Source organism: Geotrypetes seraphini, chromosome 1 (assembly GCF_902459505.1).
Source record: "Geotrypetes seraphini chromosome 1, aGeoSer1.1, whole genome shotgun sequence".
NCBI lineage: Eukaryota > Metazoa > Chordata > Amphibia > Gymnophiona > Dermophiidae > Geotrypetes > Geotrypetes seraphini.
Genome location: NC_047084.1, coordinates 32,130,463 through 32,151,324, shown reverse-complemented (window position 1 = coordinate 32,151,324; position 20,862 = coordinate 32,130,463). Strand labels below are relative to the sequence as shown.

Below are 20,862 nucleotides of genomic sequence, written 5' to 3'. Positions count from 1 at the left end.
TTAATTGGAAGCCAGTGAAGCTTGGACAGGAGCGGTGAGACATGGTCGAATTTACTTTTTGCGAAGATAAGCTTAGCCGCAGCATTCTGGACCCGCTGAAGTCTATGAAGGTTTTTCTTGGTAAGGCTTAGGTAGATTGAGTTGCAATAGTCCAATCTGGACAGGAAGATGGATTGGACGAGGACAGTAAAGGAAACCAAAGACAAGGATTTTAAACGATATAGGGATTTTATACAAGTCGCATCTTCCTTTTGAAAGATGTATTGTATCTTTCCACCATTCCCTCACTGGTCAGGAGAGCACTTTTTGTTCTGGAAACTTGAGGGCTCTAAACACAAGTGTAATATTTTAGGAGAGCCATTAGAGATTTTCGCCACCCTCCTAAAGCCAAACTTTGAGGTCTCTGCACATAAGGAAATGAAACATATTTGCTAATTTCACATACTGCTGGTCAAGAGGTTAAAATTTGTTCCTTCAATACATTAATGGCTACTGTTTCAAGACAATGTTAACGTAAAAAGTATTTCTAGTGGTGCATTGCAATTTGTGTAAAATTGTTTCCCAAGTTTGAGTGTTCCTTTGCTTTAAATGCTTTATTTATAGTAAGTATCTTCTGTTTCAGAGTTTTTCAACTTTATAAACTATTGTATGATCAGGTCATTAGCAAAAGTACTAGATCCACCGGCACTAAACATACTTATTCACTCTCTTATTATTTCAAGACTTGATTATTGTAATTCTTTGTTAAAAGGCATTTCTCAAAAACAAATAAGGAGACTTCAACTTATCCAAAATACGTCAATAAAAATCATAACAAACTCAAAAAAGTATGACATAAGAACATAAGAAATGGCTTCGCTGGATCAGACTCTAGGTCCATCCAGTCCGGCGACCCGCACCCGCGGAGGCCAAGCCAGGTGTTCCCTGCTGAGAAACCTTGTTTACTCATATCCCCCAATGTGATTTGCAAGAAGGTGTGCATCCAACTTGCTCTTGAATCCCAGAATGCTGGTCTCCATCACAACCTCCTCAGGGAGAGCGTTCCAAGCGTCCACCACTCGTGCGAAACAGAACTTCCTAATATTTGTCCTGGACCTGGTACCCCTCAGTTTCAGTCCATGACCTCTTGTCCGAGTCACATTTGACAATGTGAATAACGATGTTTCTTGCTCTATTTTGTCAAATCCTTTTAGTATTTTAAAAGTCTCTATCATGTCTCCTCGCAGTCTTCTCTTCTCGAGGGTGAACAATCCCAGTTTTCCGAAGCGTTCTTTGTAGCTCAAATTCTCGATACCTTTTACTAGCTTCGTGGCTCGCCTTTGCACCCTCTCCAGTAGGGTTATATCCTTCTTTAGGTAGGGAGATCAGTGTTGAACACAGTACTCCAAGTGTGGTCTGACCATTGCTCTGTAAAGCGGCATTATGATGTCCGCCGATCTACTTGTGATTCCCTTCTTTATCATGCCCAACATCCTATTTGCTTTCTTTGCTGCCGCTGCGCATTGAGCTGATGGCTTCAGGGTCCTGTCTATCAGTACCCCTAGGTCCCTTTCTTGTTCGGTCTTGCCCAGTGTCATACCTAACATTTTATATTCATGTTCCTTGTTTTTCTTACCCAGGTGCATCACTTTGCATTTTTCTATGTTAAACTTCATCAGCCACTTTTCTGCCCATTTCTCTAGCTGGTTCAAATCTCTCTGAAGTTCTTCTCTGTCCTTTTGTGTCCCAACTACCCGACATAGTTTTGTGTCGTCCGCAAACTTGATTAAATTACTTGTTGTTTCATCTTCTAGGTCGTTTATGAAGATATTGAACAAGATGGGCCCAAGAACCGATCCCTGGGGTACACCGCTCGTTATCTCTTCCCAGACCGAGAACTTCCCATTTATGCCCACCCTCTGCAATCTGTTTTCTAACCATTTGCCTATCCATCTTAGTATATCTCCTTCTATTCCATGGCTTTGTAGTTTCTTCAGAAGCCTTGTGTGGGGAACCTTATCAAACGCTGACCATGTAACTCCACCACTAAAAAATACCCCACCGTATCTCCTATAAAATTGCTCTATTTTCATTTAAGATCCGTCAAACCAATATTCCTACTTTCCTAGATAGGTTATTGATTCCATACACTTCATCCAGAACTCTGAGGTCATCTGACCAAAACCTTTTTTCCGTACCATCTCTAAAAGTTATCGGCACAAGATGAGCAGAAATTTTTTCAGTAACATCGCCATAGTTATGGAATACATTGCCCGGATATAGCAGAGGAGAAACAATACTTGACAAGTTTAAAAGTTTTCCGAAAATGTTTCTTTTTAAAGATGCTTTCGAAAATTAGAGTTCCTAAGCCGATAGCATTTCTGAAGGCTCTCTGTTTTTAAAGCTTCTGCTCCTTCTTTCCATCCCCTCAATGTTGCCTTTTCTAAATTTTTTGTAGTTCCACCCTCTTTCCTATTGTAGTCTGTAAGTCTGTCTATGTTTGCCAATATATGTATAAATAAATGTTTTGTCACCCCATTTTTTATATTTGTAATTTGCTTTGAAACTATGGGCTCCTTTTACAAAGCCGAACCGCCAGCTGCGCTAGCCGCTACCGCCCCTTCTTGAGCAGGCGGTAGTTTTTCGGCCAGCGCGGGGGTTAGTACGTGATGAAAAGTCGCGCGCGTTAAACCCGCTAGCGCAGCTTTGTAAAAGGAGCCCTATGTTATAAGCGTTTGCATCAAATTTTAATAAACATGAAACATAATTTGTAAAGTTTGAGCGCTGATTGCTTTTGTTTAGATGTCAAATATTTATTGAGTGTATGTTCATGGTTTTTATCGTGTATGTTCTATTTTGTGAACCGCTCTGTAAAAAGCGGGTTACAAATAAATAAAAAACAAAAAACCAAATACAATTAAATGCAGTTTCAAAAATAGTGTATAAACAGCTTCCATGTCACAACAGAAGTCAAGCACCATATAAAATTTATGCTTTCTAAGAGAAAATGTGGGTAAGGAGCACAATTTATGATTGGCTTTCTTGCATGGTGGTAGTTAAAGTACACATTTCCTACACAAACTTGTGAATAGCAGAGGTATATTTTTTAAAAGGTTTATTTGCATTTAGGCCCTCTTATATTAAGTCGCGGTAAAGGTTTTGTGCCACGGCCCAGGGCGCTAAATGCTCTGATATTGCTCTGACACTCAGAGAATTCTATGAGCGTTAGAGTATTTAGCACTCTGGACTGTGGTAGAAACCTCTACTGAAGCTTAGTAAAAGGTGATGGTGATAGGGTTAATGAGCAAGTTCAATGTTTCTGGGGCATCCTGATTTTCATGAGGTGGTTGCAGTCGCACAGTGTTCTGTTTTTAGGGTACACAATATTCCCTCTGTTGACCTTTATGCCTGCTCTCCCCCCCTAATAATATTTTCCTGGAAACTAAAGCCAGAAAATAATTTTCATAAAAAAATCTGGTATCTTTTACTTGTGTCTTTGAATTACAGAAGAATTGGTGTGTTTATAGTGTTCTTACTATTATGGCTGATAGAAATCTATTTTTTTTCTGTAGACCTATGTGAAAAGCCAAGACAAACAATTTGCTGCAGCTACCATCCAAGCTATTGGACGATGTGCAACCAACATCTCAGAAGTGACTGACACATGCCTGAATGGCCTAGTGCATTTGTTGTCCAACTGGGATGGTAAGCTTACTTTTTCATTTTGGTTTTCTTTGATTGATAGATTGAATCTTCTTGTTACTGTCTTGAGGTGGAAGTAGATAGAAAAGGAGAATCACACATTGAAATACAGCAAGTAGTTAAAAAATGTCAAGTATTAACTCTTGTTTTTGCCTGTATTTTCTTTAAATAATACAAAATTAGTCAGGTTTTATAGCTCAAGATTAGTTTCCCCCACCATTTTGGAACATGATATACCTACGGGCTAAAGATACATTACGTAGTGGCTAAAGTTCAGGAAAATGTTAAAGACCGAATTATATGTTGAGGCCTTTTTCTAAATTCTTGTAGAGCTAGTTAAAGTATCTTGAACTATGATTGTCACGATATAATTTAGCAAAGATTCATAACTTGTAATTTCCTTTGGTTACCTTAAGGGGGGTAGAGCTATAGAAAGAATTAATAGTAGTAGTAATTGATGGTGTTATCCATGTATGCTGTCTTGAACTATTGTGAATGTTTTACTGTATTTCTAGTGGTGCATTGCATATAGGGAAAAGCGGTCTAGAAATTTTAGAAATAAATAAAATAAATATTTGGCCATAGTTAGAATACAATGATTCTTTAAATAAGGAAATGCCTGTGTATGGTGAATTAACTTTGAGGAGATGGTGATAAAGGATGGTATAATTTTTTATTGGTTAAAGTTTTATGTTTTGTAAAACTATTTTAAGCAGAATTGAGTGATGATAGAAGCATTACACTTCTATTTATCTCCTGACCCACACGAATGCATCACCAAAAGAAGTATGAGAATAGACTGGAAGACCTAAATAATGTATATTCTGGAGGAGAGGAGGGCCAGGGGAGATATGATATAGACGTCATGTCACACCTTTATTGAGATCCTTTTACTGGCTTCCTGTTTACTGGAGGATCCAATTTAAATGTGCAACTGTAATTTTTCAAAATCCTATATGGTATTTTTTCTCCTTTGGTTCCTGTCTCCAATAAGCATCGGGAGCAGCACGGGCCATTCAGCATGGCTCCCTGTGCTAAAAACTGCTATTGCAGTTTGATAAAAGAGGGCCCTAGTCTCTGCTCTTATCTTCTGTATAATTTTATTAATATTTTGTTAACCGAGTCGAGCCCTTGGGATGAATTGGTATAAAAAAAATCAAAGATTAGATTTGAAATCTTAGCTGCCAAATTTCAGACCATTCTTCAAGCTTCACTAAGTCCTTCCTCAGGTTATTCACACTATCAAGGGTGTCTACTCTATTTCAGATTTTGGTATCATCTGCAAAGAGGCAAATCTGCCACTTGGATGTCCAGTCATCCAATTTCCTAAGGACTGCCTGCAATTTTTTACAATCCGCATGCGCCAATGAACCTCAGAAGTAGTTTCATGGCAGTACAGATAGAGGGTCATCCTTCCATATGTTGAGATTTTTTCCCTATAAGTAAGGATGACCTCTAGCAGTACTATTGCAAGACTACTGCTAGGGTTAATTGGTACCATTTTGGATTACTGTTATCTTGTTGGGCAGACTGGATGGACTGTACAGGTTTTTATCTGTCGTCGTCTATTATGTTACTGTGATATAGGCCTGGGCAGCAGTAGATAGGGATCACTGCTGCCTGGACTGGACTGCCCCACCAATTCAGACCCTTGGGTAAATCCTAAGGTGTGGGGAAGGGAAGATCTTCTGCTGGATCTGAGTTAACACCCACCTAGAACCACTCTTGTGGCGGAAGAGGAAGCTGAATTGTATGACATAAAACAGTTTGAAGATGATTTGAATTTTATAGTTGCCCATGATTGATAGCAATAGTGGTAGAAGTTTTAATTTTGAGACAGATAAGTTATTGATTTTAAAAGAGGGTATGATCATGATGGGGAGAGTGTGGCACAGTGGTTAAAGCTACAGCCTCATCACCCTGAGGTTGTGGGTTCAAACCCACGCTGCTCCTTGTGACCCTGGGCAAGTCACTTAATTCCCCCTTTACCCCAGGTACATTAGATAGATTGTGAGCCCACCAGGACAGAGAGGGAAAATGCTTGAGTACCTGAATAAACTCATGTAAACCGTTCTGAGCTCTCCTGGGAGAACGGTATAGAAAATTGAATAAATAAATGGGTATGTATGTTTGAATGTGCTGTTGGGTATTTTTATTAAGCTGGGTGATCTGATGTTAGTAGATGTCTATTTTTATGATTTCTTCATAAACTACATAGAGCTGTAATAGAGGGAAACATAAAAGCCATCAATAAATACCGAAAATAAGGCATTGGGATGCCAGTCAATGCCACACCTCATTAAACATGGGCTGAAAGGTCTATGGGCATTTCTTGGCCTCTACTTAGAAAATGGCAGTGATTCAAAGAAATGTCAGTGAGGCTAGTGCTGGTAAGAGATTATTGAATGAGAAAAGTGTCAAACTACCTAACAGTTGAGGATGTTGCTGCCATCTTGCCACAGGCCAAATATTTATTACTGTACATGTTCTTCATTTAATTCCATTATAAAAAGATCTGTATCTGGTTTTCTTTTGCCATTTCACTTTCCTGCTTCAGTTCTCTTTTCATAGTATTGTTTCATTCCTTTTTTTTCCTCTTTATGCTTTCAACATTCCTCTGTCTCATCTTTTCTCATTGTCTTTTTGTTTCTTCAAGCAACCATTAAGAATTTTACTTTACCATGGCTTCTTTGTGTCTTTTCCTTCCTCACACTTCACTTCATTCTCCTGCTTCTGGCATACTCTTCCTTACAAGCACTTTTTATTCCTCTCCTCTGGTGTATACACATAACTTGCTGGACTTCTGTTGACTTAAAAAAAACAAAAACGAGGAATAACATACCAAGGGGGAAAAATATTTTAAAGTTTCAAATGGTAGGCAGTTTGAAATAATGTTTTACCATTTTTTTTTAAATCAGAGGCAGTGGTAGCAGAGAGTGTGGTTGTTATAAAGAAACTATTGCAAACACAACCAGCACAACATGGTGAAATAATTAAACATATGGCTAAACTCCTGGACAATATTAATGTAAGTATTTATTTAGTTTTATATTTTCTTCATTTAAATGCAGTTAATGTTTTAAGTTGCATCTTAAATGAAATTAGCATCGGGATATTTCATTATGATTTCTTCCCATTGTAGAAATATGCTCATGCAGATGAACAGAAACTAAATAGCATGCTTTTTGTACAGATTAATATAATCTTTGTCTTTCTTCTTGTTCTAAGTGGTTCCTTTTTCTTTTGTTTCCGAGTCTACTCCTCACAGGTTGTGAGGTTGTAGCACAATAAGACAACAGGCGAGTATGGTGCAGAAAAAGGTATTTTATATATTGAAATAGGCTTATTATAAATATACAGTACTTAGAAAGTTATTATAGAGCTGCTTCTGAGGTAGGGGTGTGAATGTCTTGTGTGTCTTAATGGGGGGGGGGGGTGAGAGAGAAAGTGATTCAAAGAAAGAGACAGTGGGTTCTTAAATTTGAGAGGGGCTGAACCAAGAGCATCTTTCTATCTCTCCATCCCTCCCATTTCCCTGTGTAGCAGAACCCTTGAGCACCCGCCTCCGCCACGCAGCTGATTTACTTAAATCATTGTAATGTAATTCTCTCGGTAATGTCCTGATCTCTTTTAACTGTAATCCGCTTAGAACCGCAAGGCACAGGCGGAATAGAAATCACAAATGTAATGTAATGAATCCCTACTGACCCTCCATCCTTTCCTCCCATCCGAACTCCGCCAACCGCGAGCCCTACATAGCTCCCTCCAGAGCAATGTCGGGCCGAAAGCACTCTAAACAGGCTGCTTCGCAGCCTTATCTCGTCGGGGACTTCCATATGCCGCGTTACCGATGACATCATCAGTGATGCAGCAGAGGGATTTCTCTGACGAGAGAAGGCCACGAAGCAGCCTGTTTAGAGTGCTGCCAGCCCAACGCTGCTCTGGAGGGAGGTATGTAGGACTTGCATTTGGTGGGATTCGGATGGTCGGTGGACCGTATTAAAAAACTAAACGGGCCAGATATGGCCCGCGGGCCATAGTTTGCCCATAACTGGGCTAGATGCACCAAAGTCTCCAATCGTCTAATGATCATTGTTAAACCGGTTTAGTGACTGATCGAATTTGCCGACCTGATGCACAAAACAGCTCACCATGTGGTTTTCCATGTGGTCATACATTCACTGATTCTAGCATACAAATGAGGCCGTTAGTATTAAAACCAGCCATTCGATTGATGCCAGAATTTGATCGATAGTACCAATCTGAGAAAACAGACAGGAGGGCCTGTTTTTTCATTGTTTTTCTATGGGCACAGATGTTGTGCCCATGAAAAAAAAAATGCCATGCTGGCTATGTCCCCTCCACGGATCCAAAAATAGAGGCAGGAGGGATGCCCACTACCTCTTGCTGCCGCAAACCCCACCCGAGCCAGCAGAACCGCCCCCTCCCCCACTTCAATAAAAATTGGCAGGAGGGATGCCCACTCCCTTTTGCTGCCGTGTACTCCCCCCATCAAGACCATCCTTGAGCTGACCCCTTCCCCTCCCCACTTTACCAAACATTGGCAGGAGAGATGCCTACTCCCTCCTGCTCGCAGGCCCGCCACTCAATAATGATGGGCCTTCCCCTTCCTGGCGCATCCTGGAAAGAACGGGGAGGGGCCTAAGGGCCTGATTGGCTCAGAAGCCTAAAGTCATGGGTATGGGTGGTGGTGGTGATGGGGAAGGGCGGGAGCATCCGGTGACAGGAGGGAGTGGGCATTTCTCCTGCCGGTTTGTGGGCAGTGTAGGGTCAGTTCGGAGTGGGAGTAGGGGTTCGTGGCAGCAGGAAGGAGTGGGCATCCCTCCTGCCTCTTATTTTTGTATCGGGGATCATTAAGGGAGGGGGCAGCACACATTCTTTTTTAATAGGGCAGACACTCTGCGTGTGTAACACATGCACAACATCTGTGCCATTAAAAAATAAAAAAAACCAAGCCCTGAGCAGCTGTGTGGTAGGAGGCTGTTTTGGGGCTCTTCCTGCTATTCAGTTGTTCAGACTTTCCCAAAACAGCTCTGCACATGTGTCAAAGTTGAACCTTCATGCAAATCATTTTCATGCAGGCTTGTTGGAACATCGGTTGCTTTTTCAAAATCGGCCAAAAAAATCGGCCCACTGCGACCTGCGTGGTCTTAACAACTGTGTTTTGTGCATCTAGCCCAGAGAGTCTGTCCTCTGTGTTTATATACCTGATTTATGTTTTCCAGCCCCTTTCTGTGTCATAATTTGGATTGTTTGATCTGATGTCTCCTGATTGACAAGCGGGTATGAATTTTTTTGAAAGGCCAGTTCAGAGAAAGCCTGTCTGGCTTCTAATATCATCAGGCCAACTAATCAAATCAGGTTGGAAGACATCCTGTCTACCTACACTGACATCGCCAGGGATCAGAGCTGTTTCTACTATTACTGATTTTGGAATATAAATAGAAAAAATATTTAGAACATTTCACTTTTCAGCTAATGTTATTATAAAATCTGTATATTCATTAGAACTAATATTAATTTATCTTGTAATTGGAATGACGAGTGAGGTGATTAAATATGCAGATGACACTAAACTGTTCAAAGTTGTTAAAACGCATGTAGATTGTAAAAATTTGCAGTCGGACCTTAGGAAATTAGAAGATTGGGCGTCCAGATGGCAGATGAAATTTAATGTAGACAAATGCAAAGTGATGCACATTGGGAAGAATAACTGAAATCATAGTTACCAGATACTAGGGTCCGCCTTGTGGGTTAGCGCCCAAGAAAAAGATCTGGGTGTCATTGTAGACAGTACGATGAAACCTTCTGCCTAATGTGTGATGGCGGCCAAAAAAGCAAACAAGATGCTAGGAATTTTTTAAAAAAAGAAAAAGGGATGGCTAACAAGGCTAGGAATGTTATAATGCCTTTGTATCTCTCCATGGTGCAACCTCGCCTGGCGTATTGCATTCAATTCTGGTCACTTTATCTCAAGAAAGATATAGTGGCACTAGAAAAGGTTCAAAGAAGAGTGACCAAGATGATAAAGGAGATGGAACTCCTCTCCAATGAAGAAAGACTGAAAAGGTTTGGGCTCTTCAGCTTAGAAAAGAGACAGCTGAGGGTAGATATGATTGAAGTCTACAAAATCTTGAGTGGAGTAGAATGGGTACAAATGGATCGATTTTTTTTTACTCTGTCAAAAATTACAAAGATTAGGGGATATTTGATGAAATTACAGGGAAATACTGTTAAACCCAATAGGGGAAAATATTTTTTCACTCTGAGAATAGTTAAGCTCTGGAATACGTTGCCAGAGACTGTGGCAAGAGCGGATTACGTAGCTGGTTTTAAGAAAGGTTTGGACAATTTCCTGGAGGAAAAGTCCAAACCTTTCATGAAACAGACATGGAGGGAAGCCACTGCTTGCTCTGGATTGGTAGCATGGAATGTTGCTACTTTCTTGGTTTTTGCCAGGTATTAGTTACCTGGATTGGCCACTGTAAGAATGGGCTACTGGACCAGATAGACCATTGGTCTGACCCAGTTAAGGGTATTCTTATGTTCTAATCCTAGATAAAATATGAAAATGTCTCTGATATATAGTGAACATCCCCTTTTTGTCTTTTTGTTCCTTTTTCTTTGGGTTTCCTTACAATGATCAGATTTGGTATTTGCAAAAATATATCTTTGTAAAGACATACAGGATTTGCTGGTGTAAATGCTGATGCAGGTTGCATAACAGTATGAGACAATTTCAATTGGTAAGGTGCCAAAAAATATGTACAATAAAATTATACACGACTGGATTAATGAGAGAGTAATTGGAGCTCAATGCAGTAGGCAATTCTGTAGTAAACATGAATGATAGTCATTGGATGAATAATATTTAGCTGACATTTAATTAACAAACTTCCTACTTGTTTAAGAAGAGGTTTAAATCATGACAAGTACGTACATGTAAGCATTTTTAGATGGCAACACCTGTTGTTTAGAGTCCTAGAGAACTAGCTGTGACATTCCTCTCTCTTTGTTAACTGTAAACACTGGGAAATTTTTAATATACATAGCATGCATGTAATATACATGCAAAGGAACCCATTAATGAAAAGCTTTCCTCTCTGATCCTTTGTTTGATAGTGTAACCCTTCCTGGATTAGGGAATCTGGACTTGGGTACTGGGTCTGCGGATCCCTTAGGGGCGCTCTGGATCCTGGGGATGATCAGTCTGTGCTGCACTTATTTAAATTTGCAGCTTTGCCTGATCTGATTACTGAATCATTGCAGGAGTTGAATTTAACCGCTCAGCCAACTCTGTCTATTTCTTCTTCTTCTCCCTGGCTTTGCAGTGTGCGTTTGCAATCTGCGACCTTTTCTTGGCAAACCAGTGGGTCTTAGAAATTATTAGGTCAGGCTACAAGCTGGAATTTGCCCAACCTCTGTCAGATTGGTTCATGGATTCTCCGTCTGGGTGCTCGGACAAGGTGTGCAAGGTCCAGGCTACTTTTCAGTGCTTACTGGATATTCAAGCTATAGAGCTGGTGCCACGCAACCTCTCAGGCTTAGGCAGATACTTTGTATTCGTCATCATGCCAAAGAAAGGATCAGAAGATTGGAGACTGATTCTGTATCTTCAGAATATGAATGCAGCTCTCAAGATTTCCTCGATTCCGCATGGAGACCATGAGGTCGGTCATAGCAGCAATGGCTCCGGGGGAATTTCTGGCCTCCCTGGATCTGATGGAGGTGTACTTACACATTCTCATTTTTCCAGCCCACTGCAAGTTTCCTTGCATCCTCACCGGGATGCCTTACAAATAATGTGTCTGCCTTGGACTCTGGAGGCCCGAGCGAGCATGAGCTGGTGGCTTCTTTCACAATCGCTCTGCATGGGCATTCTGTTGCACATTGCCTCCTGGATTGTGGTAATGACAGATGGCAGCCTAAGGAGTTCACTGCGATCGTTGTCCTCTTCAGGGCTGTTGGACTCCATCTCAGAAGAAGTGGTCAATCAACCGTCTGCAACTCAGGGCCATTTGTCTGGCCCTGAGAACATTGCATAAAACCCTGGAAGGGCAGGCAGTCCGGGTCTTCTCAGACAATGCGACGGCAGTGGCTTATGTCAATTGCCAGGAAGAGACCAAGAGCTCTCCCTTGGCTCAGGAAGTCTGCCTTCTTTTCCTTTGGGTGGGACATCATCTCCTGGTGCTGACGGCAGCGCATGTGGCTGTAGTAGACAACGTTCAAGCAGACTTCTTCAGCTGACAGACTCTGGATCCGGGTGACTAGACCCTGTCATCGGAGGTGTCCCAATCCATTGTGAGGCGCTGGGGGCAGCCCCGCTGTCACCTCATGGCCATGGCAAAAAACAAAAAGGTGCAGCACTTCAGTCATAGATCCGAGCCAGGAAGTGAGGGGCTCGATGCTCTAGTACAACTGTGGCCTCTGGGAGTTCTTCTGTATGTTTTTCCTCCCTGGCGCATGATTGGCTAGGTGCTTCGGAGGATTGTGGCTCATCCCAGCCATGTCATTCTGGTGGCTCCTGATTGGCCTCGAAGACTTTGGTACGCGGATCTGATGCGGCTGCGTGTGGGACGCAGTCTGCACCTGAGAGTCCATCCGGACCTTCTCTGTCAGGGTCTGGTAGCCATGAATGATCTGGAATACACTGCCCTAGAACATAAAGGATATTTGGATTTGATAGTTGATACGCTTCTCAGGTCTAAGAAGTCATCCACGGTCTTGGCCTCCACTAAAGTGTGGAAGTCTTTTCAGCATTGGTGTGTCCAAGACCAGGTGGATCCTTTTTTGGCTCCATTTTCGCTTTTCTTCAGGCTGGTTTGGATAATGGCCTTACTGTAGCTTCTCTGCAGATTCAGGTAGCTGGACTGTCCTATTTTAGATCCTGGGACAGTAGATTCTATTTGGTGTTGCATCCTGATGTTGCTTGTTTTTTGAAGGGGGCTTTTTGGGTCTATCCGCCCATTAAGAATCCTTTCCCAGCTTGGGACCTTAACTTGGTGCTGTTGGTCCTTGCCAGAGCTCCCTTTGAGCCTCTTCAGGATGCTTTGCTCTTGGATTTGACATTCAAGACTGTTTTTCTTGTTGCCATCACCTCTGCCTGTAGGGTTTCCAAACTGCAGGCATTGTCTTGTATTTCAGAGATGTGGGTTTCTTTGCAGGCAGTTCCTTCCTTTTTGCTGAAGGTTGTCTCAACTTTCCATGTCAATCAGGAAATATGTTTGCCTGCTTTTCAGCTGACAGGTTCTAGAACTCAGGTTCGCCAGCTAAAGAAATTGGACGTGTGCAGGGTGCTCCTGCGTTATGTGGAGGTCACTGACAAGTTTCAGCTCTCTGACCATATGTTTGTGCTGACTCATTTGATTAAGTGGGGTGATCCCGCTTCTAAGGCCATGATATCCAGATGGATCCCTTGGGCCATTTCATCTACTTATATTCTGGCAGGGAAATGGTTTCCTGTTTCTGTCAGGGCTCATTCTACCAGGAGTGTGGCTTCGTTGTGGGCCGAAGCTAGGGCTGTTCCTCCTAAACAGATTTGCAGGGCAGCAACATGTTCTTCGCTTCACACATTTGCCAAGTTCTACAGAGTAGATGTTGCTGCCAGGTAGGACTCGTCCTTCGGTCTTGAAGGTTAGTGCAGGAAGCCCACCCTAGCTGCTTTTGTACGTCCCTGTTGTCTAGAGTGTCTCATCTATTGCACTGGAAAAAGAGATTATGTACTTACCCTGGTAAGCTCTTTTCCAGTACTTAGGTGAGACATTCTAAACTCCTTGCTCTGTCCTTTCTGCACCTGCTTTCAGTCTCTTATGCTTCTCCAAGCTGAATCTTGAAGACCGGTCAGCCCTTTGGGGTTGTACAGAATTTGTAAATATGTTCAACTTGTTAGGGAGTGGTTTCTGAGCTCCTTTGAAGTCTATGTTGGTGGTTAAGGGTATTGTTCTTTATGAGCAGAACATTTGTTTAGCCTGTTGTCTCAGTTGCCTCTGCTTCACATGTGAGGGTGCCTTTATATGGTTGGGTACTGACTGCTAGAAGGCACTATACTGAGTTGTGAAGTACACTGGAGGCAGAGTGAAAAATCCGAAGTGGATTCCTTCTGCAGTCCATGCAAGTATGGGGAAATAACCCTGTTGTCTAGAATGTCTTACATATCTACTGGAAAAGAGCTTACCAGGGTAAGTACATAATCTCTTTATCCGTTGCACATTTTATTCAGTTTGGCCTTGCCATAGTTGCCACTGGGCAGGTTTTAAGAACGTCTTAAAACTAAATAGGAGCCAAATTTGTGAACAAGGTAAGGGGGGAGGAGGGGGCATCCCTCCCACTGCCTGGGGGGTGTCAGGGAGGTGTTGCTTGATGGCAGTGGGCATCCCTCCTGCTGATCTTTGATTTGGGGGTGTTTTTTATTTACTTTTTTTATTTGTGTGTTTATTCTGTGCATGTGCCAATTGCTGTCACCAGCGATTGGCACATGCAAATTTAGCAGCCCTCAGCGAACCTCATTTGCATGCGCAGTTTTTTAAGAATGACTCGACTTTTTGAAATCATTACAGTAGCAACTGTGACAGCGGTCCGTCAGATTTTACCATGAACATTTGAGAATTTTCCCCTAATTTGGTGAAAAGGAAAGGCAAGAGTAAAGTTCCAACTACCCTGATGTGTCTGGCCCTTTAAATAATCTAGAACTAGAGCAGGTAAATGAACCTTTGTCTTCTAAATCATGGGAAGGGATTTCTTTTAACTTTAGCTGGAGGACTTCACCTTTTCTAAATGCTCAGTCCTTAATGTTACAAAAGGAGGAGAATATGATGGAATATGCAATTTGGGTGGGAGTCGGGGGTGTTCAGGAACCAACAGGAGGTGAAGCAATTCTAGATCTAGTTCTTAGTGGAGCACATGAATTGGTACAGGAGGTAATGCTGCTGGGGCCGCGTGATAACAGTGATCACAACATGGAATAAGTTTGCACAGCAAATCCAATAGAACAGCACTTAACTTAAAAAAGGTGACTATGATAACATGAGGAGAATGATAAAAAAGAAATTTAGAAGTGCAGCTGCAAAGGTCAAAAATATACATCAGGAGTGCATGTTCAGAACTAACCATCTTTCTGCTCCATATGCCTGCTTGTTTGCCTGAATTGGACCAGGGGAGGATTTGACAAAGAAGTCTCTATTAGATATATGAAATGTAGTATCTTAAGACTGAGGGGGTACTCAGCGAGACTGTCACCCAGTTGTGTTCTTTCTCAGAGAGTGCTGCCACCAAGTTTAGAGTTGATTTCTGTGCTTGAATTTATTACAGTTGGTCGTAGAGCCATGGGTGCAGTATTTGAAGGCAAGACGTGTTTACTGTAAAGGATAACCTTATTCTCCACCATGAAATATAGTCTATGAATAATTTGCTTCGTTCAGATAATCTTGGGTTCTTTAATTTTCCTACAATCTGTTATCTCCTGATATTTGTTGAGGGATTATTATTTCTGACCCAAATGGTGCCTTTGCTAAATATTTTTATGTACCATTCATCTCTTTTAATCTAAGTTCAAGAGATGCTGTCAGGCCTAATGCTCAAGAAAGTATGGCCTTAACCACATTTCTTGAGGATTTACAAAATGCTACTTCTTCCAGAGATATTTTGTTTGTTGTTTTTACTGTATGCCAGAATACGATAACATGACAGTGGTTAGAGCTACTTGTACTTTAAAGTCAGGGATGCCCTGCTTTATGAACCAGAGCCACAGGTGTTCTTGAAAGTCTTGCAGGTGATATGATAAAAACAATTTCATGCCTTTGCACACTAAGGATTGGGGATACCTTTTTTTGTAACCACCCCTATAAATGTTTGGTGGATTTTCAGGGTAAGATTTATATATTTTTTGATCCCCTATAATTAGATAGTATTTTGAAAGGTCAGAAGAAATATGGAGGGATAAATAAGAGTCGGATATGGAGATGGACTCATATTTTGGGGATTTTCCTGCTAATTGTTTCTTTTGTTGTTTCCTCTCTTTCTTGGTAAGATGAACTTTAGTATATACATTATGTGTATTGGGTTCTTATTAGTATATTATGTATTTTCCTTCACCTTATCTTTTGGGATTGGCTAGGAAGCAGGAAAGACTTCATCAAAGAGTAATATGTTAGCCTTTATCTCTCACTGTGAAACTCAAAAGGAATGGACTTAGAAATTGATGTTTCAAAACAAAAAGCTTACATTTAGTGGAAGATAATCTAGCAAATGCAATAGATGAAACATACAACATCATTTTTTGTTAAAGTCTCAGAGACCTTCCAAATAAATAAACCAAGCAATCTGTCAGGTACTCAGTTTTGCCCCCATATGAACATTTGTGAAGCAAATTGAGATTTTTAAACTTTACTCGGGTTTTAGTAGGAAGCTAGTATAAATCATATAAGATTAGCATCCTGCCAAGAAATAGCATAAGTCTCACAGGAAAGCAGAAAGCGTAAAGTCATTGCTGTATTGGGCACACTAAAAAGAAGTCTTAGGATACAGCAAACACTTTGACTATTATGGAGTAGCATCCAGTTTGAATGTACAAACCATATATAAAAGCAGAATATAAACCTTAATAAATCAGAGTAAGATCTGACATGGTCACATTTTGGCTCTCGTGCCTGAATCAGGAGTATAAAAATTAGATGTACTCATAAATAAAATAAACCATTCTGAAAAATGGAAAAAATAAAACTACAGTGACAACACAGTAGAAGAGGACTCATAGTATTTAGAAGAAAAATAGGGGAGTGGAAGAAATAAATCAACGATTATAGCAATTCCAGATAAAACTCAAGGTAATATATAGAAATAAAACAAAAAGCAAAGGAAATGAGATAATACCTTTTTTATTGGACTAACTCAATTGCTCCTTGTCCTGAAGAGATGCTGAGTAAGGATCTGCCAATGGGGAAGAAAAACTCCATTGGAATATTTCACCTGCTAGCATTCATACTTGGGAAAAGATAAAACTTGGGCTTCATTGTCCTTCTCTTTTACTTTTTTTAGTTCAGTACTCTGCTTTTTACAGCAAAGTCAGTTTAGACAATAGTGTAGCCTTTAGAGTCTCTGTTTATAAAAAGCATTTTAGTCTAGATTAGTATTTTAGGTTGCATTTCAGAGCATAAGATCAGATTAGGGCACAGTTAGCAGTTGAGGAAAGTTTTGTTTAGTGTTTAACATTAGTTTAAAATACAGCTAGGAAAAAATAGTAGTAATAATAATAAAAATTAAAACATTATCATAACCTAACATATAACTAGCAATCTTAGGGCACTTAGAATACATAGTCCAACTCCAGTAGCAACTTAATAAAGAAATCACCAATATTAAGATGCAGGCAGTAGTCTAACAGCAAGATGGAGGCTATCCAGTCTTTTGCACTGAGTGTCACATGTTTGATTATCTCCTAGTTGGTGAGAGGTCTTGTGTGTGTGCTTGGTGCAAAGAGCTCCTAGCACTCAAGGAATGGGTCTGATCTCTTGAGGCTAGAATAGCAGACTTGGAGGAACTGAGGGAGACAGAGAGGTACATAGAGGAAACCTACAGGGATGTTGTAGAAAAGTCCAATCTCCAGTCTGGCAGCCTCTGTGCCGCATCAGAGGAGGAGGAGGAGGTCTTCTTAAAGGAGAGCATCACCCTGGTGACGTAGGAGGCAGAACCTTCCCACCAGGGGATGCAGTGTCTTCTTACTCTGAGGATGTGTCTCCAGCGGCTTCTGCTCAGGAGGGAAGGGTTAAGACATCTGTTATAGTGGGAGATTCAGTTAGGCATGTGGATAGCTGGGTGGCTGGTGGACATGAGGATCACTTGTTCACTTGCCTGCCTGGTGCAAAGGTGGTGGACCTCATGCTTCACCTAGTTAAAATTTTGAACAGCACTGGGGAGGAACCTGCTGTTTTGGTACATGTGTGTACCAATGACATAGGGAAATGTGTTAGGGAGGTTCTGGAAGCCAAATTTAGTGGGATGTTAAAATGCAGAACCTCCAGGATAGCATTTTTATAAATGCTCTCTGTTCCACAATCAGGACCCAAGAGCCCCAAGAGAGCTCCAGAGTCTCAATGCGTGGATGAAACAATGGTGCAGGGAGGAGAGTTTTAGATTTGTTAGGACATAGGTGACAAACTGGGGAGGGGGAACCCTATTCTGTAAAGATGGGCTCCACCTTAACTAGGGTGGATCCAGGCTGCTGGCATCAACATTTAAAAAGGAGATAGATCAGCTTTTAAGCTAGAAACTGGTAGAAAGCCAACAGTTGCTCAAAAGAGCATGGTTCAGGACAAGGTATCTTTAAAAGATATTATCATATTATCAGAGCATCCCAATAATGGGATTGCAATACAGGCCACAGTAGACCAGGTTTCCTTAAATACAGAGCAGGCTGATTTTTAAAGATTGCAAATTATCCATACCAACTGCTGAGCAAATTGTAAATAGATATGATAAACATTGTTTGACATGTCTATATGCAAATGCCAGAAGCCTAAGAAGCAAGATGGAAGAGTTGGAATATATTGTACTAAATGAAAAGATAGATATCTCTGAGACCTGGTGGAAGGAAGATAACCAATGGAACACTGTCATACTGGGGTACAAATTATATTGTAGTGCTAGGGTGGATCAAATCGATGGAGGCATAGCATTATATGTTAAGGAGGGCGTTGAATCAAATGGACTGAAAATTCTACAGGAGTAGAAACACACCTTGGAATCCTTATGGGTAGAAATTCCATGCATGAGGAGGAAAAGGATGGTGATAGGAGTGTACTACCGTCCGCCTGATCAAGATGAACGTACAGATGCTGAAATGTTATTAGAAATTTGGGAATCTAACAAACTGGGTAACACAGTAATAATGGGTATTTCAACTACCACAATACTTACGGGTGAATGTAACATCAGGGCATGATAGGGAGATAAAATTTCTTGCTGAAATCAAAGAATGTTATATGGAGCAGCTAATTCAGGAACCAACAGGAGGTGAAGCAATTCTAGATCTAGTTCTTAGTGGAGCACATGAATTGGTACAGGAGGTAATGCTGCTGGGGCCGCGTGATAACAGTGATCACAACATGGAATAAGTTTGCACAGCAAATCCAATAGAACAGCACTTAACTTAAAAAAGGTGACTATGATAACATGAGGAGAATGATAAAAAAGAAATTTAGAAGTGCAGCTGCAAAGGTCAAAAATATACATCAGGAGTGCATGTTCAAAAATATCATCCTGGAATCCCAGACTATATATATTCCATGTTTTAAAAAGGAGGAAGGAATTCCAAACAGCTGCCAACATGGTTAACGAGTAAGGTGAAGGAAGCTATTAGAGCTAAAATAGAATCCTTCAGAAAGTGGAAGAAGGATCCAATTGAAAATAATTATAAACAGCACAAGTAATGTGAAGTCAAATGCAAGGTGCTAATAAGGAAGGCAAAGAGAGACCTTAAAAAGAAGATTGCGTTGGAAGCAGAAACACATAGTAAAAACTGTTTTAGGTATATTAAAAGCAAGAAGCTGGGAAGAGAATTGGTTAGATCGCTAGACAACTGAGGAATTGAAGGGGCTCTCAGGGAAGACAAGGCCATAGCGGAGAGGTTAAATTAATTATTTGCCTTGGTCTTCACCGAGGAAGATGTGGGGGAGTTAGTGGTGCCAGAAAAGGTATTCAATTCTGATGATCGAAGAAACTCAAACAAATCTCTGTAATACTGGATGATGTAATGGTTCAATTTGACAAGTTGAATAGTAGTAAATCACTTGGACCGGACGGTATACACCCCAGAGTGCTGATAGAATTGAAAATTGAATTTGCAGAGCTATTTGTCATTTGTAATTTTTCTCTAAAATCCAGCATAGTACCAGAAGACTGGAGGGTGGCCAACGTGATACCGATTTTTAAAAAGGGTTTCAGAGGTGATCTGGGAAATTATAGACCAGTGAGTCTGACTTCAGTGCCAGGTAAAATGGTAGAGACTATTATAAAGAACAAAATGACAGAACATATAAATAAACATGGAATAATGAGAGAAAGCCAGCATGGGTTTAGTCAAGAAAAATCTTGCCTCACCAATCTACTGCATTTTTTTGAAGGGGGTGAATGAACATGTGGACAAAAGTGAGCCGGTTGATATTGTGTATTTGGATTTTCCAAGGGCTTTCGACAAAGTACCTCATGAAAGACTTCTAAGAAAATTAGAGAGTCATGGGATAGGAGATAATGTCCTATTATGGATTAAGAACTGGTTGAAAGACAAAACAGAAAGTGGGTTTAAATGGTCAATAGTCTGAATGGAGAAGGGTAACTAATGGGGCTCTACAGGGGTCTGTGCTGGGACCACTGCATTTTAACATATTTATCAATGATCTAGAGATGGGAATAACTTGTGAGATAATTACATTTGCTGATAACACAAAGTTGTTCAATGTTGTTAAATCGCAAGAGGATTGTGAAAAATTGCAAGAGAACCTTGTGAGACTGGGAGATTGGACCTCAACCTGGCAGATGATGTCTAATGTGGGCAAGTGCAAAATAATGCATGTGGGAAAGAGGAACCCAAATTATAGCTACATGATGCAGAGTTTGATGTTAGGAATCACTGCCTAGGAAAGGTGTCAATGTTGAGGATATCTTGAAACCCTCAGCTCAATGTGTGGTGGCAGGTACGAAAGCAAATAGAATGTTAGGAATTTTCAGGAAAGAAATGGAAACAAAGATGAAAATGTTGTAATGCCTTTGTATCGCTCTATGGTACTGCCACACCTTGAATACTGTGTTCAGTTCTGGTTGCCGTATCTCAAAAAATATATAGCGGAATTAGAAAAGGTACAGAGAAGGGCGATGGAAATGTTAAAGGGATGAGACGACTTCCATATGAGGAAAGGCTAAAGCAGCTAGGTCTCTTCAGGTTGGAGAAATGGCTTGGGGGGAATATGATAGAGGTCTATAAAATACTGAGTGGAGTGGAAAGGGTAGATGTGAACCGCTTGTTTACTCTTTCCAACAATAATACAACTAGGATGTATGCAATGAAGCTAATAAGTAATATATTTAAAACAACCCAGAGAAAATATTTCTTCACACAACGTGTAATTAAACTCTCGAATTCATTGCCTGAGAATGTGGTGAAATCAGTTA

The 20,862-nt window shown here is 40.8% G+C and overlaps 1 protein-coding gene across 2 annotated transcripts in view; it reads left to right on the top strand.

Annotated features, from left to right (window-relative positions):
- AP3B1 (adaptor related protein complex 3 subunit beta 1) overlaps positions 1-20,862 on the top strand; it is a 516,639-nt gene that overhangs the window by 198,023 nt on the left and 297,754 nt on the right. For both annotated transcript variants that reach the window (XM_033929417.1, XM_033929426.1), the window contains exons 13-14: positions 3,552-3,684; positions 6,600-6,709. In XM_033929417.1, coding sequence (XP_033785308.1) covers positions 3,552-3,684; positions 6,600-6,709 — 243 coding nt within the window. The remainder of the gene's footprint in view (positions 1-3,551; positions 3,685-6,599; positions 6,710-20,862) is intronic.